Source organism: Mandrillus leucophaeus, unplaced genomic scaffold, assembly GCF_000951045.1.
Source record: "Mandrillus leucophaeus isolate KB7577 unplaced genomic scaffold, Mleu.le_1.0 Scaffold165, whole genome shotgun sequence".
Lineage (NCBI taxonomy): Eukaryota > Metazoa > Chordata > Mammalia > Primates > Cercopithecidae > Mandrillus > Mandrillus leucophaeus.
In genome coordinates, this window is record NW_012101643.1 from 1885079 (window position 1) to 1904006 (window position 18928).

The following is an 18928-nucleotide window of genomic DNA, read 5'->3' on the forward strand; positions in this document are numbered from 1 at the left end:
CTACATGCTAGAGAAAAGCTGTAGCGAGCAAAATTCTTTTAAAAAGTTTTTACATTAGTTTCCTCCTTTTTCTGTGAAAACATGCTGCTCTACTTTAATGAGTGATTCCATTTACAATCTATTTAAGCACCAAAAATGATATTATCTTAAAAACTGATCATCTGAAAATGCTTTTTAAAAAACCAACTTTCATCTTTTTCATAAAAATGCAGTGATAAAAGCAAACAGCAATCCAACTCATTTTAATAAAAACAGTAGATTAAAACAGGTAAGGGAGATCGTAAACTAATACGCTGCAATGAGTGGCTCTCATTTCATGCAAAATAACGGTAAGCAATTTCTTAGACACTGAATATTTTGAAAGGTGAATTTCAAAGAAAAATCACAAAAGCATTTCTATTTCTCTTAAAATGACACAGTCTCCTTTCATAAATTATATAATAGCTCTTTTTTTCTTCTACAAAACATAATGTGTATTATGTGTGTGTGCATGCAAATCTACAAATAACTTCATTTTTCTTTAGACCTCTAAAGTTTCTTTGACTTCTTATTCCTAGGATAGTTACACAGATGAAAGAGTACGAAAAAGAAAACAATGATATATTTCCAAACTTAGGGCTGAATTTAGTTGTCAGGTTGATGTCTAAGTCCTACGGAGAAAAGATATCATAGAGACACTAGTTGTAAGAAAAACAGCAAGGAAAAGTTTTCCAATATAGATATTTGTAAATATTACAATTTTTTGTAACTTATTTGCTAACTTACTGTAAGCACAAAACCACATTCTCCACACCCAAAGAGGCTGCTTTCTTCAATATTTATCTTTATGTGTTTCTTGTAAGTAAGGGATGACTATATGGGCAGTGATAGTCATGGATTCCAACCAGCTTTCTGTCTTAGATTTTTTTGGATGATTAATTTGCACAGAAACACAAAGGTGGAAATTTTAGTTCTTTAGGCTAAAACTGCAGGTGTCAGTAACTCAGTGTCCTAGGTTTAGATTAATCCAGAATTGACAGGTCAGAGGGAGCTCCAAATACAAGCAAAACCTGAGGGCACATGCTACATTAACATGGAAGTCAAGGAGAGAAATTGCTATTGCTACATTTTAACACATAGATGGCCCTGGGTGTCAAATGGATGACAAAAAGAAGCAGAATCATCTTTTGTCTATAAGCATAAGCTAAGGCACTTTCCTAGCAAACGCAAATGATTATGAATAGAAAAAACAAATCAAACGGCAATACTTTACTCTGAAAATTGCTAACAAGTACTGGATATCAAGAGAATGCATATTTAATCTGCTCTTGGTGCAAAGAAGGAAACAATAATTCAGGTGATGTAGAAGAGCTCCTCTATCATAATGATGCCTTTCAGTTCAACCTTGGTTTTTTAAAACTGGTATTTCAGTTTCATGAACTAAAATCTGATTTTTAAAAAGTCACACTTCTAAAAACCTACCTTAGAACTTTAAAAAAAAAAACTGTTATTGAAGTGTCTCCTCAAAAATTATATAGATAAGGATTTAGTGACAAAGCACCAAACATTTGGGGGCTTGCCATTAAAAAGGATTATCAAATGCAACAATTTCAGAATAGCCTCAGAAGTCATTCTAGCATGAAGTTTCCATTAAGAAGGCAAAATGCCCTACTCTGCACACAAAATATGCATCAAATTTAAGCCTTTTTGCCATCTTTTCCTCTCCACATATCAAGATGCTAGGATTCTCCATAATTCTCCAACTGGTAACCTCTCCTTCGTGAGGAAAGATCAGGTAAATTTCATTATGTTGAGAAAACAAGGATATTTCACCATCAAAGACTAGGATTTCTAGGTAGCAATAATTAATTAATGATAGTCCCAACAATTTTTAGGAGAAAAAAATTAACAATAACAATTCTGAGTTTCAAACATACATCAACATATACTATCTAATAGCATTTGAGATTGAAAAGCTTCAACTATTGCTCTTAAGATGAAAATACCTGGCTGGGTGCAGTGGCTCATGCCTGTAATCCCAGCACTTGGGGAGGCCAGGGCAGGAGTATCTGCTTGAGCCCAGGAGTTCAAGACCAGCTTGGGCACCATAGTGAGACACTGTCTCTACAAAAAATCAAAAAGTTAGCCAGGCATGGTGGCACATGCCTGTAGTCCCAGCTACTCAGGAGGCTGAGGTGGGAGTATCACTTGAGTCACACTCCAGCCTGGGTGATAGAGCAAGACCCTGTCTTAAAAAAATCTATATAAATCCTATGGAAATGTTTCACTTTCTAGGATTCCCCTGCTAAAAATGTCCAAGATGCTCTGAAAAGACAGACATGTTGATTACAGATACAGAAATCATCTGAAAGAGGCTTGTCTATCAGCCCATGAATGAGCAGTTACACACATAATAACACATTCCACTGAAATGCCCTTGTATCACTCCTATTAATGACCATCACTGGAATCTAGTTATGTGAGATGCAGATATGTTTAAAAAGAATTCATTCTGTTCTTTGGCAGATTTGCAGCAACAGTTTTTTTCAGCCTATCAACAGCTCTGTACAGACAGTAGTTAAATGGAAAGTCTTTTCTTTCCAGTATAATAAATTTGACATATATATGTACATATAATTATGTAGTTCTTCTTCAGAAGGGTAAAGAAAAATAAATGATTCCGATAAGCTACTATAAGTTCTCACACTTCATCTCTGTGACACGTTTATAAAGCAAAGAGCTGCATAAATGCCTAAAACATGAAATAGAAGAGGTATCTAGGGCTTTCTTCATTTCCCAGCTTGTCTCAATAGAGAATTTCTCTAAATCAAAAGCAACACATTGATTTCTACAGAGGGCAAATGGATAATAATGACCTGAAGACATATAGAGCTTTCCCTCTATTCAGATCATCACCTACACACAAAAAATTGCCCATATCAGAATACAGAAGACTCCATATATTTTTAAAAACAATTTCAAACATGAATGAACCTTGACAGGATGAAGGCATTTTGCAGGTTCTCCCATAATAGCCATCGTGTGTTGAAATGCATTTTTAAACAACTCTCTGGTTAGAAACATTTGACATGATTATAGATTTTAACAATCACAACAGCATCATCATATTTTTTAAGAGAAACTACATGTATAAGACAGCACTCAGTCTATAGACAATGCTTCATAGACAACGATCTCACAGTCTGTTCCATCCTTTTGCTGTCTTCACCCCACTCATGACCTGAATCCTAGGCCTCCACACTGGAAACCATTGCTATAGGTTAGAAAAGGGCTAGGAGTGGAATAGATGGAAATGACCATTAGTTACTTTCTTATCCAGTACTCCGAAGTTTTATTCTCTTTTAAAGGGTAAAGAGCAGCATTTGATAACTCAGTGGGCTTATGATTAAACAGATGCACAGCTGCTCAAAGAGACAGTGATGAGGGAGAGAAGGAAGGAGATGAAGGCAGGAAGGGAATTAGGGAAAAGGGGATGGAGAGAGGGAGGGAGAAAAAGAGAAAGAAAGAGAAGGTGATTGATGGACCTTTGATGTAACTATCCAGAATAATATTATCAGGAGATTTATACAGAAGCCATTTAAATTTCCATATATATTCCAAAAGGCGTGTAATACACCTAACCTACAGAACATCACAGCTTAGCTTAGCCTTAGTTCTGTAAGGCTCCCAAAGGTCTTAATCTGGCAGTGGCAAATGCACCCTGGACAAGCAAATATAACAGAAGTTAAAACTGCACATCTGTCCCAAAACAAAACAATGACCAGTCTCCGAAGGGGATTTACAAGAAGGTCCCTGACTTAAAATGGTTCTATTTATGATTTTTCAACTGTACGATAGCATGAAAGTGATTTGCATTCAGCAGAAACTGTACTTTGAGTACCCATAAACCACTGTTTTTGACTTTCAGTATAGTAGTCAACAAATTACATGAGATATTCATCATTTTAATAAAATAGGCTTTGTGTTAGATGATGTCGTCCCACTGTAAGCTAATGTAAGTGTTCTGAGCATGTTTAAGGGAGGCTAAGCTAAGCTATAATGTTCTGTAGGTTAGGTGTATTACATGCATTTTTCACTTATGATATTTTCAACTTCTGAAGAGCTTTTCAGGATATAACCTCGCCCCAAGTGGAGGACCACCTGTACTATCATGTTCTAAAACATATTGTTATGCCATCTAAGCAGAGATGCCAAAGAGGGTGGCTGCAAATCCACTGGCTGCCTTTAGCTGACTGCCCACCTCCAGTGTGTTATTAGAGGCCAGACAGCAAAGAGACAGTTTCTTGGAGAGAAGTGCAGGTGGACCTAGAATCCTGCCTGCCTCCCAAGCTTGCCCTCACTTCAAGCCTAGCAAGGGTGGCTTCAGGGATACCAGATGTCCCTGGGATATGGGACACCATAGACTGGTGTCTGACTGTTCCTGGAGACTGTGAGGCAAAAGGCTGGGTATAGCCCTATAGGGCTGCAATCGGGAAGTGACCACACTGCCAACAGGCAAATGGGGGTCGTACTAGATAGATCCAGCTTGGGATTGTCTCAGAGGCCACCAAGAACTATCAGGAAGAGGAAGGAATTGCCACTGGCCAGCTAGTGGAGACGCATTTGTCTGCAGCAAGAACACCTCAAGTCAGAGATTTCTGGGGATGGAAGCTCTCCAAAAGACCAGTGCCAAGTACCCAGAGAGAAAGTCAGCATTAGAAACCAGGCAAGCCCAGTGCATGACACTATGATCAAAGCAGACCTTTCCTGCCAAGCTTTCTCTTCTGTCTCCTTCCCACAGCACCTGAGAGTGGCAGACTCTCTGGGTACCAAGTAGGGTGTGAGGAACCCGGCAGAACAAGCAAGAAACAGCTTCCCAGATATCCCTCCCTCCAGCTCTACCCCAGACAAGTTAATTGAATTAGCTTCGAGTTCGCCTATTATACAGGTTTGGGCATTTTAATTACTGAAATGAGATCTGTATGACTTGAAATGTCTGTGGGGTATTTCACTCTCGGAATACGAGAAAGGTCATGGGACCGGTTCTAATTTAAGCCAAGGGGCGGAGGAGTATCAGCCTCACAGAGCAGTCTCAACAGTCCTTGGTTAAGTGGGTAGAGGGTTAAATTATTTTCTGTTGGCCTTCAAGGTGTATCTGTAACAGCAGAATTTCAAGCTTCTAATGGCCAAAGCAAAAGATATGAACTGGACAGGTCTTCAAAGAAAAAAAGAGCTCCAGTCTGAAATTTGCTGCAACATTTACACAGAATGCTCATCAGCGTTCTAAAACCCAGCAGAATCTCTTCATCATATGACTTCTAAATGAACATATATTTTGGCATCAATATGTTTAGCATTGACATAATAGTCATATTTAAGAAAAAAAGGAGTAAAGCAGATTCTAGTCCTATAGACAAAGAGATTACGGTCAATGAAGAGGCTACATAAGATTATTAAGCCAGCCACTGGCAAACTAAGCCTCAAGGTTGTCAGCGCAGAAAATATCTCAGACAGTTCCTCAGAACTGGAAGGCAATCTCTGCTGTAATGATTTACAAATAAACTTAATACAAATAAAATAAATAAATTATTACAGGAATAAGAAGGAAAAAGAAATAACACGGGCAGATCAAGAGTAACCAAATCCGCAGAGGAACGGAGGGGAAGACTTTTAGACAACGGTGAAAAGGTGATTTTATTTACTGGCAAATGCTATTTACAAAATAAGTAAAAGCAGCTTGAGTGGTTGGTCAATACCAATCCAGATACGGCACAGAAATAGTGTAATGGAAGTGAAGGGATGCAAGGATGGGAAAAGGCAGAGAGTCATGTTGTAGGATGCTGATATTAGGGAAGTGCAGGACACAGAGGTGTCATGTGTGTTCTGAGAAGGAAGCAGGCTTCCCTTACCAAGACAAGAAAAATGTGAAGCTTGGATCAGCGTTTTAACTATAGCCAAAGAGGGTAGGAAATGTCAAAAACAAATAGTTGGTCAAAAGTAGTAGTAGTTCGGTTACAAAGAGAGAGATGAAGACTTCAAATTATTCTCAGCAATATAACATAGAAGTCGTAGTTTTCAAAGGTCATTAGAAGTGGTAAATTAAAAAACAAGTTTCCTTGTCTTTAAAGGGCAAAAAAAATGTTTTAAGACAAATGAACATGAAATTGTTGGAAAACACTACTGAAAGGGCACTGGAAAGATAGCAAAATTCTCAAAATGTAGGATCCTAGGTCGAGAAAAATAATGAAGATAAAATAAAGCCATCAGTTAAGTCAATCTTAAAAGATTCTTCACATAAGTCGCAGAGCAAATGAAAACAAAACATTTCAACACTGAAAAGCCTCACTGTTTTGTACTCTTGGGAAAAAGTGGAGTAGGAATATCAGTCTTGAGGAGACTTGGATTTCCATTCAGAATCGTGGTGTGTTAAATATTGGAAGGTACCTTGGTGTATTTCCTCTCTCCTTTATTTTTTACTAACAGATAAGGAAACCGAGACCAAAAGAAGCAACATAACTTTTTGCACAACTTGTGACAATGTGGGCTCTAAGAATTAGCCTCCAGAATCCTGTAACTGCCTTTTTCTACATGGTCATTCACCTTCACTGCTTAAGATTATACAGGGCCTGGCACAGTGGCTCCTGTGTGTAATCCCAGCACTTTGGGAGGCTGAGGCAGAAGGATCACTTGAGTCCAGGAGTTCAAGACCAGCCTGGGCAACATAGTGAGACTCCATCTATACCCCCCCCAAAAAAGGTTCTATGACTATATATATAATTGTCTTCTTCTATAGTACATACAAAAATATAAGGACCAAGCAGTGGAATTTTGAGATTAAACAGTCAAGTTTGTTTGCAAAAGATACACAGTATGAATAATAAACACCTTTCGGTTGGCCAGAGCACATAATAATTACAAAACAAACTATATAAAAACTATATGGTTCTAGGGATGGAAAGTACTTTAATATGCCTCATTTCAGATGAAGCAAAACCAGAAACATAAGGTTCTCTTTAGAGACCTGTGAAACACATGTTCATTACAACAAAGCAGTTAGTTTGAATACTAATAGTACAAGCCACCACTAGGAAGCAAAATAAAAGATTAGAGGCAATAGCAAGCATGCACTTTTAGATCACAATTTCTTTGCAAATACATGGAAACACATACCCATTTTTCCACATCAACTTGCTGTGGAAAGAAAAAGCCAAAATAAATAACAAACAAACAAATACCTAGCAATGTTTCAATGACTATCATTTAAATGAATTGATATCAATTTGGTCCTTGCACCACAATCTCTTTCCAATTCTAAAGCATAAAAAATTGTATTCAAGTTTTTAATTAACAACATTTAATCTCACCAAACAAAAAGAACTAAGTTAATTTAGCAATCAGAACTCTAAAAGACATTAGGCTGGAAATGCATCAGGTACATGAAATAATGAAAATCCAATATATTTAAAAGCGAACATGAACATTTCCAATTCTCAAATGTAATAGGCCTTCTGATTTAAGAACTACGACTCTCCCCTAATTATAAAAACTGATTTAATTAAAAAGACCAATTTAGAGATATAGTGTCTAACTGCAATTTCTCTCGTGACACTTAAAGTAAAATTTCTCTTACTCTAATCTTTCTAGCATTTCATACAATTTCATAATATAAAGGCATGCCTTAACAAATAGTTCTGAAGTTATACGGGAATCAAATTATTTTTTAAAATTGTATTTATAAATGAATCTTAGTCTCTTAATCATTATGTGGCTCTTTAAAATTTAAGTGACTATAATCATACCCACATTGTAAATAGAACAAACAAAAAAGTCATTTGTCAACCAAGACTATCTTCTACAACACCCTAGGATTCCTTGCAAATAAATCAGAATAAAAAATTTCAACATTGAGGGACATACTCAGTCTCAAAGGTAAGTTTCCTTAATTCACCTCCCATCTATAGAATGTCCTGTGGGAACTGTGGTTTGCTTCACATCCTTCATGTATGAAAGTTTCTTTGTAATTTTTTTTTTCTTAGAAAACTCATTAATTAGGTAAGAAGCTAATGCTACTTAGGCAGAAATCTTGGGCTATCAGCTAGGAATCTCCAATGCCTTGGTAAACAAGCTTTTGGGAAGCAATGTGCATAAAAAGCATCATACAGAGTGATTCTTTTAAAAACGTTATGAAGTGGTATTTAAAAAATCAACTTAAATATACAGGTAGAATTCTATGAAGCCCTAATGAAATTCAATAGTTTACTTTTAACACAGCATTTTGGCTTATTTTGTAATTTACTTAGTCTTCAGAAAAACCTGTTCTAAACTTACTTCCTCCTTTGCATTTTACAAACACACTGTTGTTATTTAAGAAAAACACTTGACTGAACAGAAAGGCCTGATTTTCACTATACATTTTTCAAGATATTTTGTTGTTATAGCAAGTTGAAGATTTCCTCTCACACATTAACTTACTGGAGTGATGAATCCATTTCTTTAGATCCTGGGGCAAAGGGAAGCAAAAGAGGCATGTCCAGCATAGTGCAATTGTTTTGTGCACTTTTCTACCTCTAAAAGGGCAAATTTTTATATTTATTCTCTCCCCTCAAAAAATCTAAAAAAATTAAATGACTTCCTTTTCACATTTATCAGGAAAACACAATATGCCATATTTTTAGTGCTATCAATGATTATCAAAAACATTGTATTTTGCCATCATCAGGTTCACTTCCGCATGTCAGTCATTCACACATACATACATACACACACACACCCCCCCACACACACACTCCCGTCAGTGCAAAGATAAAGTTATGGGATTTTTCCAGAAGAAAGAATTTATAATCAAGAGTCATAGTTACTAATGATAGTAACAGGAGTTCTTTAATGTTCTATATTACAAAAGACACAGTTCTTCAAGGAGCAAGAATTAGGAGCAATAATGTAACAAACAGAATATCCAAATACCCAAAGAAAAGCTTAGCAACAGCATTGCTGGGAATGAATTATCAGCTAGACACACAAGACAAGACAAATGGTCCACAGGGTTAAAAGACTAACATACAATAAAACTGTAATTATGCATAAGCAATGCAGAACGATTTCATGACACGTCTCTTGTTCTTGTTAACAGGAATCATTTAAATTCCTGCAAATGGTGAAAAGAATGATTCAAATGGAGCTAATCAAGAAAAGGAAATATAAAATTCACAGTAAACTTAACCAATTTTAGAATTTAAGCAGTTACAAATCCATAAAACATATAAGAGAGAGGAACATTTTCTCCAATAACTTATCCAAGTATGTGGAATATTAAAAATATATATATGGATTTTATTAAAGAAAATGACTATTTTAATATCTGCAGGAAATTACATTAAATGTCTTATCATATTAACACAAATAAAAGGAGCAATTTCATTTCAAAATTTCAAAATAAAAACAAAATTCCCCTTAAAAGAAACAATAGTTATTTAAACACCAACTTGATTTAGCAGAGAGGACATAAGCATCTAACACAAAATAATTATTTTTAAATTATATCACTATACGAAAGGCAGATAATCCAAACAACATCTCTATTTTTGCATTCTTTTTTTTTTTTTTTTTTTTCTTGAGACGGAGTTGCACTCTGTCACCCAGGCTGGAATGCAGTGGTGGGATCTTGGCTCACTGCAACCTCCGCCTCCTGGGTTCAAGCAATTCTCCTGTCTCAGTTTCCTGGGTAGCTGGGATTATAGGTGCCCGCCACCACACCTGGCTAATTTGTGTATTTTTAGTAGAGATGGGGTTTCACCATGTTGGCCAGGCTGACCTCGAACTCCTGACCTCAAGTGATCCACCCATCATGTGCATTCATATTTTAATTACAAATTTAGGGCACATAAACATGAGCTCTTCTATAAACTTTTTTTTAAAAAAGTTTGGTTGCTTCTTTCGAATTGATTAACTTTATTCTGCTGTTTAAGATGGATAATTCTGTTGAGTTAAAGCAGTTACCGTGTGGCAGGCTTTGAGCCATACATTTTACATGTAATCTTATCATCTGCATTTTACATACTAGAAAACAAATGACATATAAAGGTATTACACGCAAATCTTCAACAACAAAATAAAATGACACAAAGCTACTAAAGCTACTAAATTTTCTAGAAAGTTCATTATTATGCCTTTCCCCTGAAAGTTGCAACACACCTGGTATTGACTTTTTATGTAAGATGGTAGGGAGGGAGTTAAGAGTCGTCTCCTCACCCACCCTCATGTATCTATCCAAATGACCATTTATCAAAAAATACATCTTTTCCCCATTAGCACTGCGTCATCACTTACTAATGTGTTCAGAGACAAATGTGTGGATCTACTGATGAACTCTACCCTGGTCTATTTTTCTGTCTCTGTCCTAATACCCAACAGTCTTATTGCAACATTAAAATAAGTCTTGATATCCAGGAGTCAAAGACTCTAACCTTGTTCTTTTCTTCAAAGTTGTATTTGATAATCTTGCTCTTCTTCATTGAGAACTGGCTTTTTCAACTTTCACGCACACAAGAAAACCTGCTGGGATTCTGATTGCGATTACATTGATCTACCCAACCAATTGGAAGAGAACTGTCATCTTTGTAATACTGAGCCTCCCAATATATGAACAGGGTATATTTACCCCTTTTTTAAGGTCATCTTTATTTTTCTCAAAATGTTTTTCAATTTTGTGTGTAAAGGTTTGCACATCTTTCATTAGAGTTATTCCTAGGTGTGTGTTGTTTTATTATACTAATATAAGTGAAATCACTTATTTTTATTTTGTAATTGCTTTTTACTAGAATAAAAAATATAACGGAATTATTTATAATGAGCTGTGACTTTGCTAAGCTCAGTTTTCCCAACTTTATTCAACATGGCCTTCAAAGAATTCAAGATTTCACCAGTTTTGCATTTGATAATTTCTATCAGTTTAAGTAACTTTTCTTACATGCCAACTTACTAATATTGCAATGAATAGGCATTTAATATTTAAAAATGTTTTTATAGTATCTGTTAAAATAAATACATTTTTCTTTTTTTCTCTTAATAAGGTAAATGACAGTAATTGGTTTTGAATCCCAACTTGGTTGTAATAGGCTATTGAGTTGATCTGTCAATGGGATGGATTTGCTAACATTTCATGGAGGATTTCTACACCTATGGTCCCTGATGCATATTAGTCTATACCTTTATTATTATTTTTTTTTGCAAGGTCTTTGTCATAGTTTAGGATCAGGGTTATGTTGACCTCATAACATCGGCTGGGAAGTATTATGAAAGAGTTTAAGATTGGTATTATTCTTTCCTTATATGTTTGGTGGAATTAACCAGTGAGGCCATCTGGGCCTGGACTTCTTTTTGAGAAGGCTTTAATGATCAATTCATTTTATTTAATAAATGTAATTTCCCACTTCTAGTGTTAGGGTTGGTAAACTGTATTTTGCTAACACTATATTGTTTCTAGAAAGTTTTAATCTCTTTGGAGTAAAGCTATTCACAGTATTCTCTTATTATCTTTTCATTGTTTAGAGGTTCTCCAGTGATTTCCTATTTTCATTCCTAATATTGTTAATTTTATATTCTCTCTTTTTTGTATTCAGTCTTTCCAAGGGCTCATCAATCTTATTAGTCGTTTCAAAAAACCAGCTATTAGCTTGGATGATTTATGTTTCTTTCTACTTCATAAATTCTGCTCCTTATTATTTCTTCTATTTCATAAATTCTGGTCTTTATTATTTCTTCTTTCTACATTTTTCAGGTTTAATATTTCTCTTTGTGGTCTTCTTGAGATATTTAGATAATTGATTATTCAGTTCTTCTTATGTATTTAGGGCCAAAAAATTCCCTCTACTCAGTTTTAACTGTATCCACAGTTTTAGCTATGTCTCATGTTTTCCACTTTATCCAATTAAAAATATCTCATCATTTGCCATTGTGATTAACTTGTTGATTCCTAGACTTATAGATTTGCAATTCCTTTTGTTACTTATTTCTTAATTATATGATAAGAAAGGAATACACTCTTATTTCAAACCTCTGAAATTTGCTTATACTTCCTCCATAATCAATTTTGGTAAATGTTCCATCTGCACTTGAAACAAACGTGTACTTTCTCAGCATATGGTGCAGTGTTCTATAAATGTCAATATGTATGTTAATTAATCATGCTGTTCAGATTTCTGCATCCTCATTGATTTATTTGCCTGATTATTGTTATACTGTGAGAAGCGTGGTCTTATATATTCAATGTTGATTGATTTCTCCTGATAATTTTGTCAATTTTTGTTTTTTAAGTTTGAAAGCTATATCATTAGATTCATGTAAATTCAGAATTATTTTTCTTATAACCTGACTTTTTTATCATAGGGAAATGTCCATCTTGATTTCTTGCAATACTTTCTGCCCTAAATTCTTTCTCAGATATCAGGTTTTTTTTATTTTTATTTTATTTTTTATTTTTTAGATGGATTCTTACTTTTGTCACCTAGGCTGGAGTACAGTGGTGCGATCTTGGCTCACCGCAACCTCTGCCTCCTGGGTTGAAGCTATTCTCCTGCCTCAGCCTCCTGAGTAGCTGGGACTGCAGGCACACGCCACCATGTCTGGCTAATTTTTTGTATTTTTAGTAGAGACGGAGTTTCCCCATGTTGGCCAGGCTAGTCTTGAACTCCTGACCTCAAGGGATCCACTCACCTCCCAAAGTGCTGGGATTACAGGCATGAGCCACCACGCCCAGCCCTTTCTCAGATATTAATATAGTTATACCAGCTTTCTTTAGATTCAACTTTACCATATATACAACTTTACCATCCTATAGCTTTTACTCTTTCTGTAAGATAGTCTTAAAGTGTATCTCCGGTAAGCAACATACAATTGCAGTTAATAAAATCTGACAATCTATGAATTTTGATTGAAGTATTTAGTTAATTTACATTTATTCTTAAAATACGAGTTTATATTTATTATATAGTTATATTTATCATATTACCTGTATTATATTGGTCTTGTGTTCTCTTTATGTAGCTTTATGGAAATATAATTCATATATCATAAAGTTCATTTATTTAAGTACACAATTTCAAGGCTTTTTGGTATAGTTACGCAGTTGTGAACCATCACCATAATCTAATTTAAGAACAGATTCAGCCCATATGTTCTTATTTCTTTTCCCTCCTTTCTTCCTGCCTTTACACTAATCAAATATTTTGATATTGCATTTTTCCTTCTGGAAAGTTGTTGGTTATTCTTTCTTATTCTTTCGGTTAGTACCCTAGAGGTTGCATGTTCATCCATGACATTTAATAATCTTCCATTGTGATTAACTCTTTCATTATAAACATAAATTAGTAACTTCACCTTGTTCCAGAAAAAGGATCTTTGAACATGTTTGACAATTTCATCCTCTCCCATCTTTTGCGTTATCATTGTGCATTTTAATTGCACATATATTTTAAACCTCACAAGGCATTAATACGATTATTTTGTATAGTTAGCATTAATTTACATTTGACCACATATTTCCTTAGTCTTCTTTCCCTTCTGCATTTCCTGTTTTCACTCTGGTATCATTTCCTTTCTGCCTGAAGAAGCCCATCTCCTACATCTAAATTATCTCAATTTTTATTTGTCTGGAGATGTCTTTACTTCACTTTCACTTTTGAAGGACATCTTTATCTGGCTATAATACAGAGTTAGTGATTATTTTTCCTCACACTAAAGATGCCTTTGTCTTCTGATTCAGATTTTTCTAACGTATCCTCATATATCAGTCTTATTATGGCTTTTTAACTTTGTTCCCTCCTCTAGCTACTTTTAAGATTTTTTTATTTTGCTAGTTTTCAACGCTTCTACTATGGTACACCACAGTGTGGTTTTATAAGTATTAATCTTTCTTAGGATTGACAGTAATCTTGAATCTCACTATTATAGCTCCAAATCCATCACAGTTTGGGAATCCAGTTACTTGTATGTTAGATTTTATTACTAGAGTTAATGCATCTTTTATTATTTTTTTCCCTTTATTCTTAATATTCTTTTCTCCACATAAGTCAGTCTGGATATTTTCAACTAATCTATTTTTCAGTTCATGAATCCTTTCTTCAACTATGTCCCAGCTGCTGTTAAACTAGTCTTCTGAGTTCTTACTTCACTTATTGTGGTTTTCAGTATTTGATTTTCCATTTGATTTTTTTCGTTGTAGATTCCACAATTGTTTTAAGGTCTGTGACTGATAATTCCAATATCTGGATCACTTACGGGTCTATTTCTACTGTCAGATTTTCTCTTGATCCTGACTCCTTATATGCCTAATAACATTTTTAACTGCACATCAGATACTGTGTGTTAAAATCTGTATACAAGCTAATTCTATTTCTTCCTCCAGAAAAGATGTACCTATGGCTGGCAGCTAGATGATGGGCAGATAACACCAATTCCATTTGAGCTGAGTAGATTGAAGGCTGGGTTTCAGACTTAGCAAGATTCAGTCTACCTTTAGTTCGCCCTCTCTCCTAGTAATTATAACTTCCAAGGATTCCAACTGAGAGCCTGGAATGATTATCAAAACCCCTACTCCTTAGCAACCACTGAAACAAATTTTTGGCCCCCCAGCACAAGATTAGACCTCAGAAGACATTATTAGAATTGTTTCATAGAATCAATAGTCACATCTGACTATACTGCTGACCTTTTGATCTGCTTTCTGCTAAGCTTCTTAGCTTGTTTCCCAAAGGTTAATAACAGAAAAATGATCTGGAATAGTGGTACATGCCAGTTATCCAAGCTACTTGAGAGGACGATTGTTTGAGCCCAGGAGTTTGAATCCAGCCTGGACAAGGAAACCCTGTCTTAATAATAATAATAATAATAATAATAATAATACGAATAATAATAATACACCACAACCAACAGAGAAATAACTCAAGGGGAAAGCCTCTTCAGAGTGTAAGCCTTATCTCTATCTCTTTTCCTTCAAGATCTTGTACCCTCAAATTCTGCCTATGTTGTCAGGCCTGAGATTACATAAACTTTGCAGGCTCCTCTGCCTTAATCTCTGCCCAAATGAATACTCAGCAAATGCCCCAAAGGGAAAACTGGTATAAAAAAAAGTTAGACCTACCTCAGTGCACTTCTCTTACTGCTGGGATTTAGGTCTCTTCAAGTCCTAGCTACCTCAGAAGTTTCCAATGCCTCAATCTTATTTCCTTTTAAATTGAATATATTCTGATTAAATCTTTCAAATTTAATCCTTTTAAAACTTCTGGTTTGGAGGCGGTTTGGGTGTTTTGCTTGTTTCTCGTTTTTCCCACAGCTGGAATATCAGTCTACTGGCAGAAACGGAACTATTAAATTTTTTCTCTAAATTTTTTAAACAAGGTCTGATCCAAACAATAAAAGATTCAAAACAAAGTAAAAATACATTGTTTCTGGCCTAGATGTTTTCTTCCCAACAAAACCCAAAATCCTTGGTGCCTAGGGATTTGTTACGTATGTGGCCAAACTGTGATTTAGGACAGAATTAAATGAAATCCACATTATATACTTTTCATTAAAACATCAGCATTTAGATCAGTTAGTTATGTTTCAACAAGCAGTGAATTCATCTTGAAAGAAGAAAGGGAAAGAAACATATATATTGAGAACCTACTATTATAGGTATATATTTTTCTTTATTTTTCTCTGTCTCTCTGGCTTTTTGATTGTTTGTTTGTGTTTGTTTTTGAGACGGGGTCTCGCTTTGTTACCTAGGGTGGTACACTCACAGCTCAGGGCAGCATGGAACTCCTAGGCTCTAGTAATCCTCCCACCTCAGCCTCCTGAGTAGCTGGGACTACAGGTGCACACCACCACGTTCAGCTAGGTTTTTTTTTTTTTTTTTTTTTTTTTTTTTTTTTTTTGGTAGAGACAGGGGTCTCTCTTTGTTGCCCAGGCTGCTCTCAAACTCTCAGCTTTAAGTAATCCTCCTGCCTCCCAAAGTGCTAGGATTATAGGTGTGAGCCACCATGCCCAACCTCTTTTCCATTTTCATACATGTTTACAAATAACAGAATCACAGATTCACAGGACCTCAAACCGAGGTATCTACCTAAATGTTCACAGGAGCAGACCAGGTACTTTTAAAATGAAAAATACAAAGCACTAAATTAGAACAGAGAGACATGACATTAATGTGGGAGAATTATAAACAAAAGGAAAAGCATCTCTTCATACTGTAATATTGTAGGTGATATGCACTTTAACAGCATGAGACCACAAAGTCTTTTCTGCCATTAGTTTGAGAAAGAAATTTACCATAAGTTTAAATGAGCAAATGAAGCACAAAAGTGAGGCCAGTAATTGACTTAATTAAACGTTAGCCCAATTTCCTAACTTTACTATGGTTTTGCAGTATTAGCCAGGCAAAACTCTCCTCGTTTTTTTAGATCTGTCAAACAATGAAGCCGACTTAGTACAATAAACTCAAAAATCTCATACACTAACACACACACAACTCAATACAAGGAAAGGGTTTAGAAATTTTATTCGTAACTATAAATGCTTTCTTTCAAATTTAAACTAGGTAATAAAGAACTAAGATCTACTACTTTCTAAATTATTCTTACTTTAGAATAGGAAAAGTTCATGTACTACTATTTCAATGTTTTCTGAATTTGTTCAAATCCTCAGGTTTTTTTTTTTTTTTTTTTTTTTTTTTTGAGGCAGAGTCTCTCTTCACCAGGCTGGAGTATAGTAGCAGTAGTAGCACTCACTTCAGCCTTGACATCCCAGGCTCAAGCAATCTTCCCACCTCTCAGCCTTCCAGGTAGCTGGGACTACAGGCACATTGCACCACACCTGGCTAATTTTTTTATTTTTGTAGAGACAGTCTCGTCATGTTTCCCAGGCTGGTCTCGAACTCCTGGGCTCAAGTGATCCGCCAGCCTGACGCTTGCAAAGTACCGGGATTACAGGTATGAGCCACCACACCCAGCCTGGATATGCACTAACTCAAAATTATCAATATCTCCTTTCTCTAAGCACAGAATATGTTAAAAGTGGCTGCTGCATAAACCTTAATGTTAACAAACTCGAGTAGATGGACGGGTGCTAAGTAAAGAATATAGTAAGTCTCTTCCATGGAGGCTACTTATCAGAATTACTAAGTGAAATTAAATTCCACAAGTAATTTCATTTGGGAGATAGACAAGAAGAGTAAGAACAATTTGGGGGAGAGGGGAAAAGAAAGAGGGGGACTAATCTTAATATTAGACATTTCTAAAATATAGTGATAAACAGTGTTATTAGACATAATAACAGACTTTGTTAGAAAATATTCAGCTTAGAGTAACACCTCTAGGAATGTGTATTAATTTAAATGTATGATTAAAAAGTCATCAGAATAAATATAAGGAAAGAAATCATCAGTCATGAATAATGATGGAACTTTTGCTTAGCTAAAATTAATAGAAAAAAAATCAACTTGATTACTACTCTTAAATAAATTCCAGCTCATGTAACACTGTTTCAATGTTTTCTGAATTTGTTCAAATCCTCAGGATATGTACATTTCTTTTTTTTCTTTTTTTCTTTTTGGCAGAGTCTCTCTCTTTTGCCCAGGCTGGAGTATAATAGCACTTCAGCCTTGACCTCTCGGGCTTAGATCTATTATGAATAATAAATTTCATATAATAATAAAGTCTGAAATAAATGTTAGGTCTATCCACTATGAAAAACTGGTGGGTAAATAGAGGAATACAGAAATTTTTTAAACATTCTAACAATTCAGTACATCCCAATCAAAATCTCAGCAATTTATTTTGCAGATTTTTACAAACTGATTTTAAAATTTATATGGGAAGACGAAACACCCACAATAATCACAATATTGGAGAAGAACAAAGTCAGAGACAGACATTACGTAACTTCAAGACTTACTATAGGCCGGGCACGGTGGCTCACACCTGTAATCCCAGCACTTTGGGAGTCCGAGGTGGGTGGATCACAAGGTCAGGAGATCAAGACCATCCTGGCCAACAAGGTGAAACCCCGTCTCTACTAAAAATACAAAAATTAGCTGGGTATGGTGGTGGGGGCCTGTAGTCCCAGCTACTCAGGAGGCTGAGGCAGGAGAACTGCTTGAATCCGAGAGGCAGAGGTTAGTTGCAGTGAGCTAAGATGGCGCCACTGCACTCCAGCCTAGTGACAGAGCAAGACTCCGTCTCAAAAAAAAATAAAAAATAAAAAATAAAAGACTTACTATAAAGCTACAGGAATCAAGACAATGTGGTGTTGGTTAAAGAACGGACATTGAAAAAACCATATTCTAATGTAAATAAACTGTATAAAATACATATCACATAATCACTATATAAAATGAGAGACAAAAATAAGAAAATGTGGACACCCAGTGAAAAGGAACTCTATGAGTAGAAATACTACTTCTGGCTGGGCGCTTCATGAAAGGGTTTAAGGAAGACACCTCCTTGGACATTTGCAGAGAAGGATGGGGTAAACTTTTGAAAGGCTCAGAATTCTAGGTTGAGGAATTGGTGTGGTAACAATGTGGAGAATATATACCTGAAGAAAGTGTAGCATATTCAGGGACTGAGTTCAGTTTGGATAGATAACTAATAGTATAAAGAACTAATTAGAGCTAGAAATAAAGTAAGATTACAGTTTTAGATTCCTTTGTAAGAACGGAGGTCATATGATAGCAATTAAATTAGGAACAGTCTGCTGGAGGGACAGTGTGCAATACTTACAGGCAAGTCATCTAGATGTGTATAAGAGACAGGGTTAAAGAACGGACATTGAAAAAACCATATTCTAATGTAAATAAACTGTATAAAATACATATCACATAATCACTATATAAAATGAGAGACAAAAATAAGAAAATGTGGACACCCAGTGAAAAGGAACTCTATGAGTAGAAATACTACTTCTGGCTGGG

General features: G+C 35.5%; 1 protein-coding gene across 1 annotated transcript in view; it reads right to left on the minus strand.

Annotated features, from left to right (window-relative positions):
* Positions 1 to 18928, minus strand: part of RYR2 (ryanodine receptor 2 (cardiac)) — a 620934-nt gene that overhangs the window by 518965 nt on the left and 83041 nt on the right. The window contains 1 exon segment of the mRNA XM_011976391.1: positions 7150 to 7170. Coding sequence (XP_011831781.1) covers positions 7150 to 7170 — 21 coding nt within the window.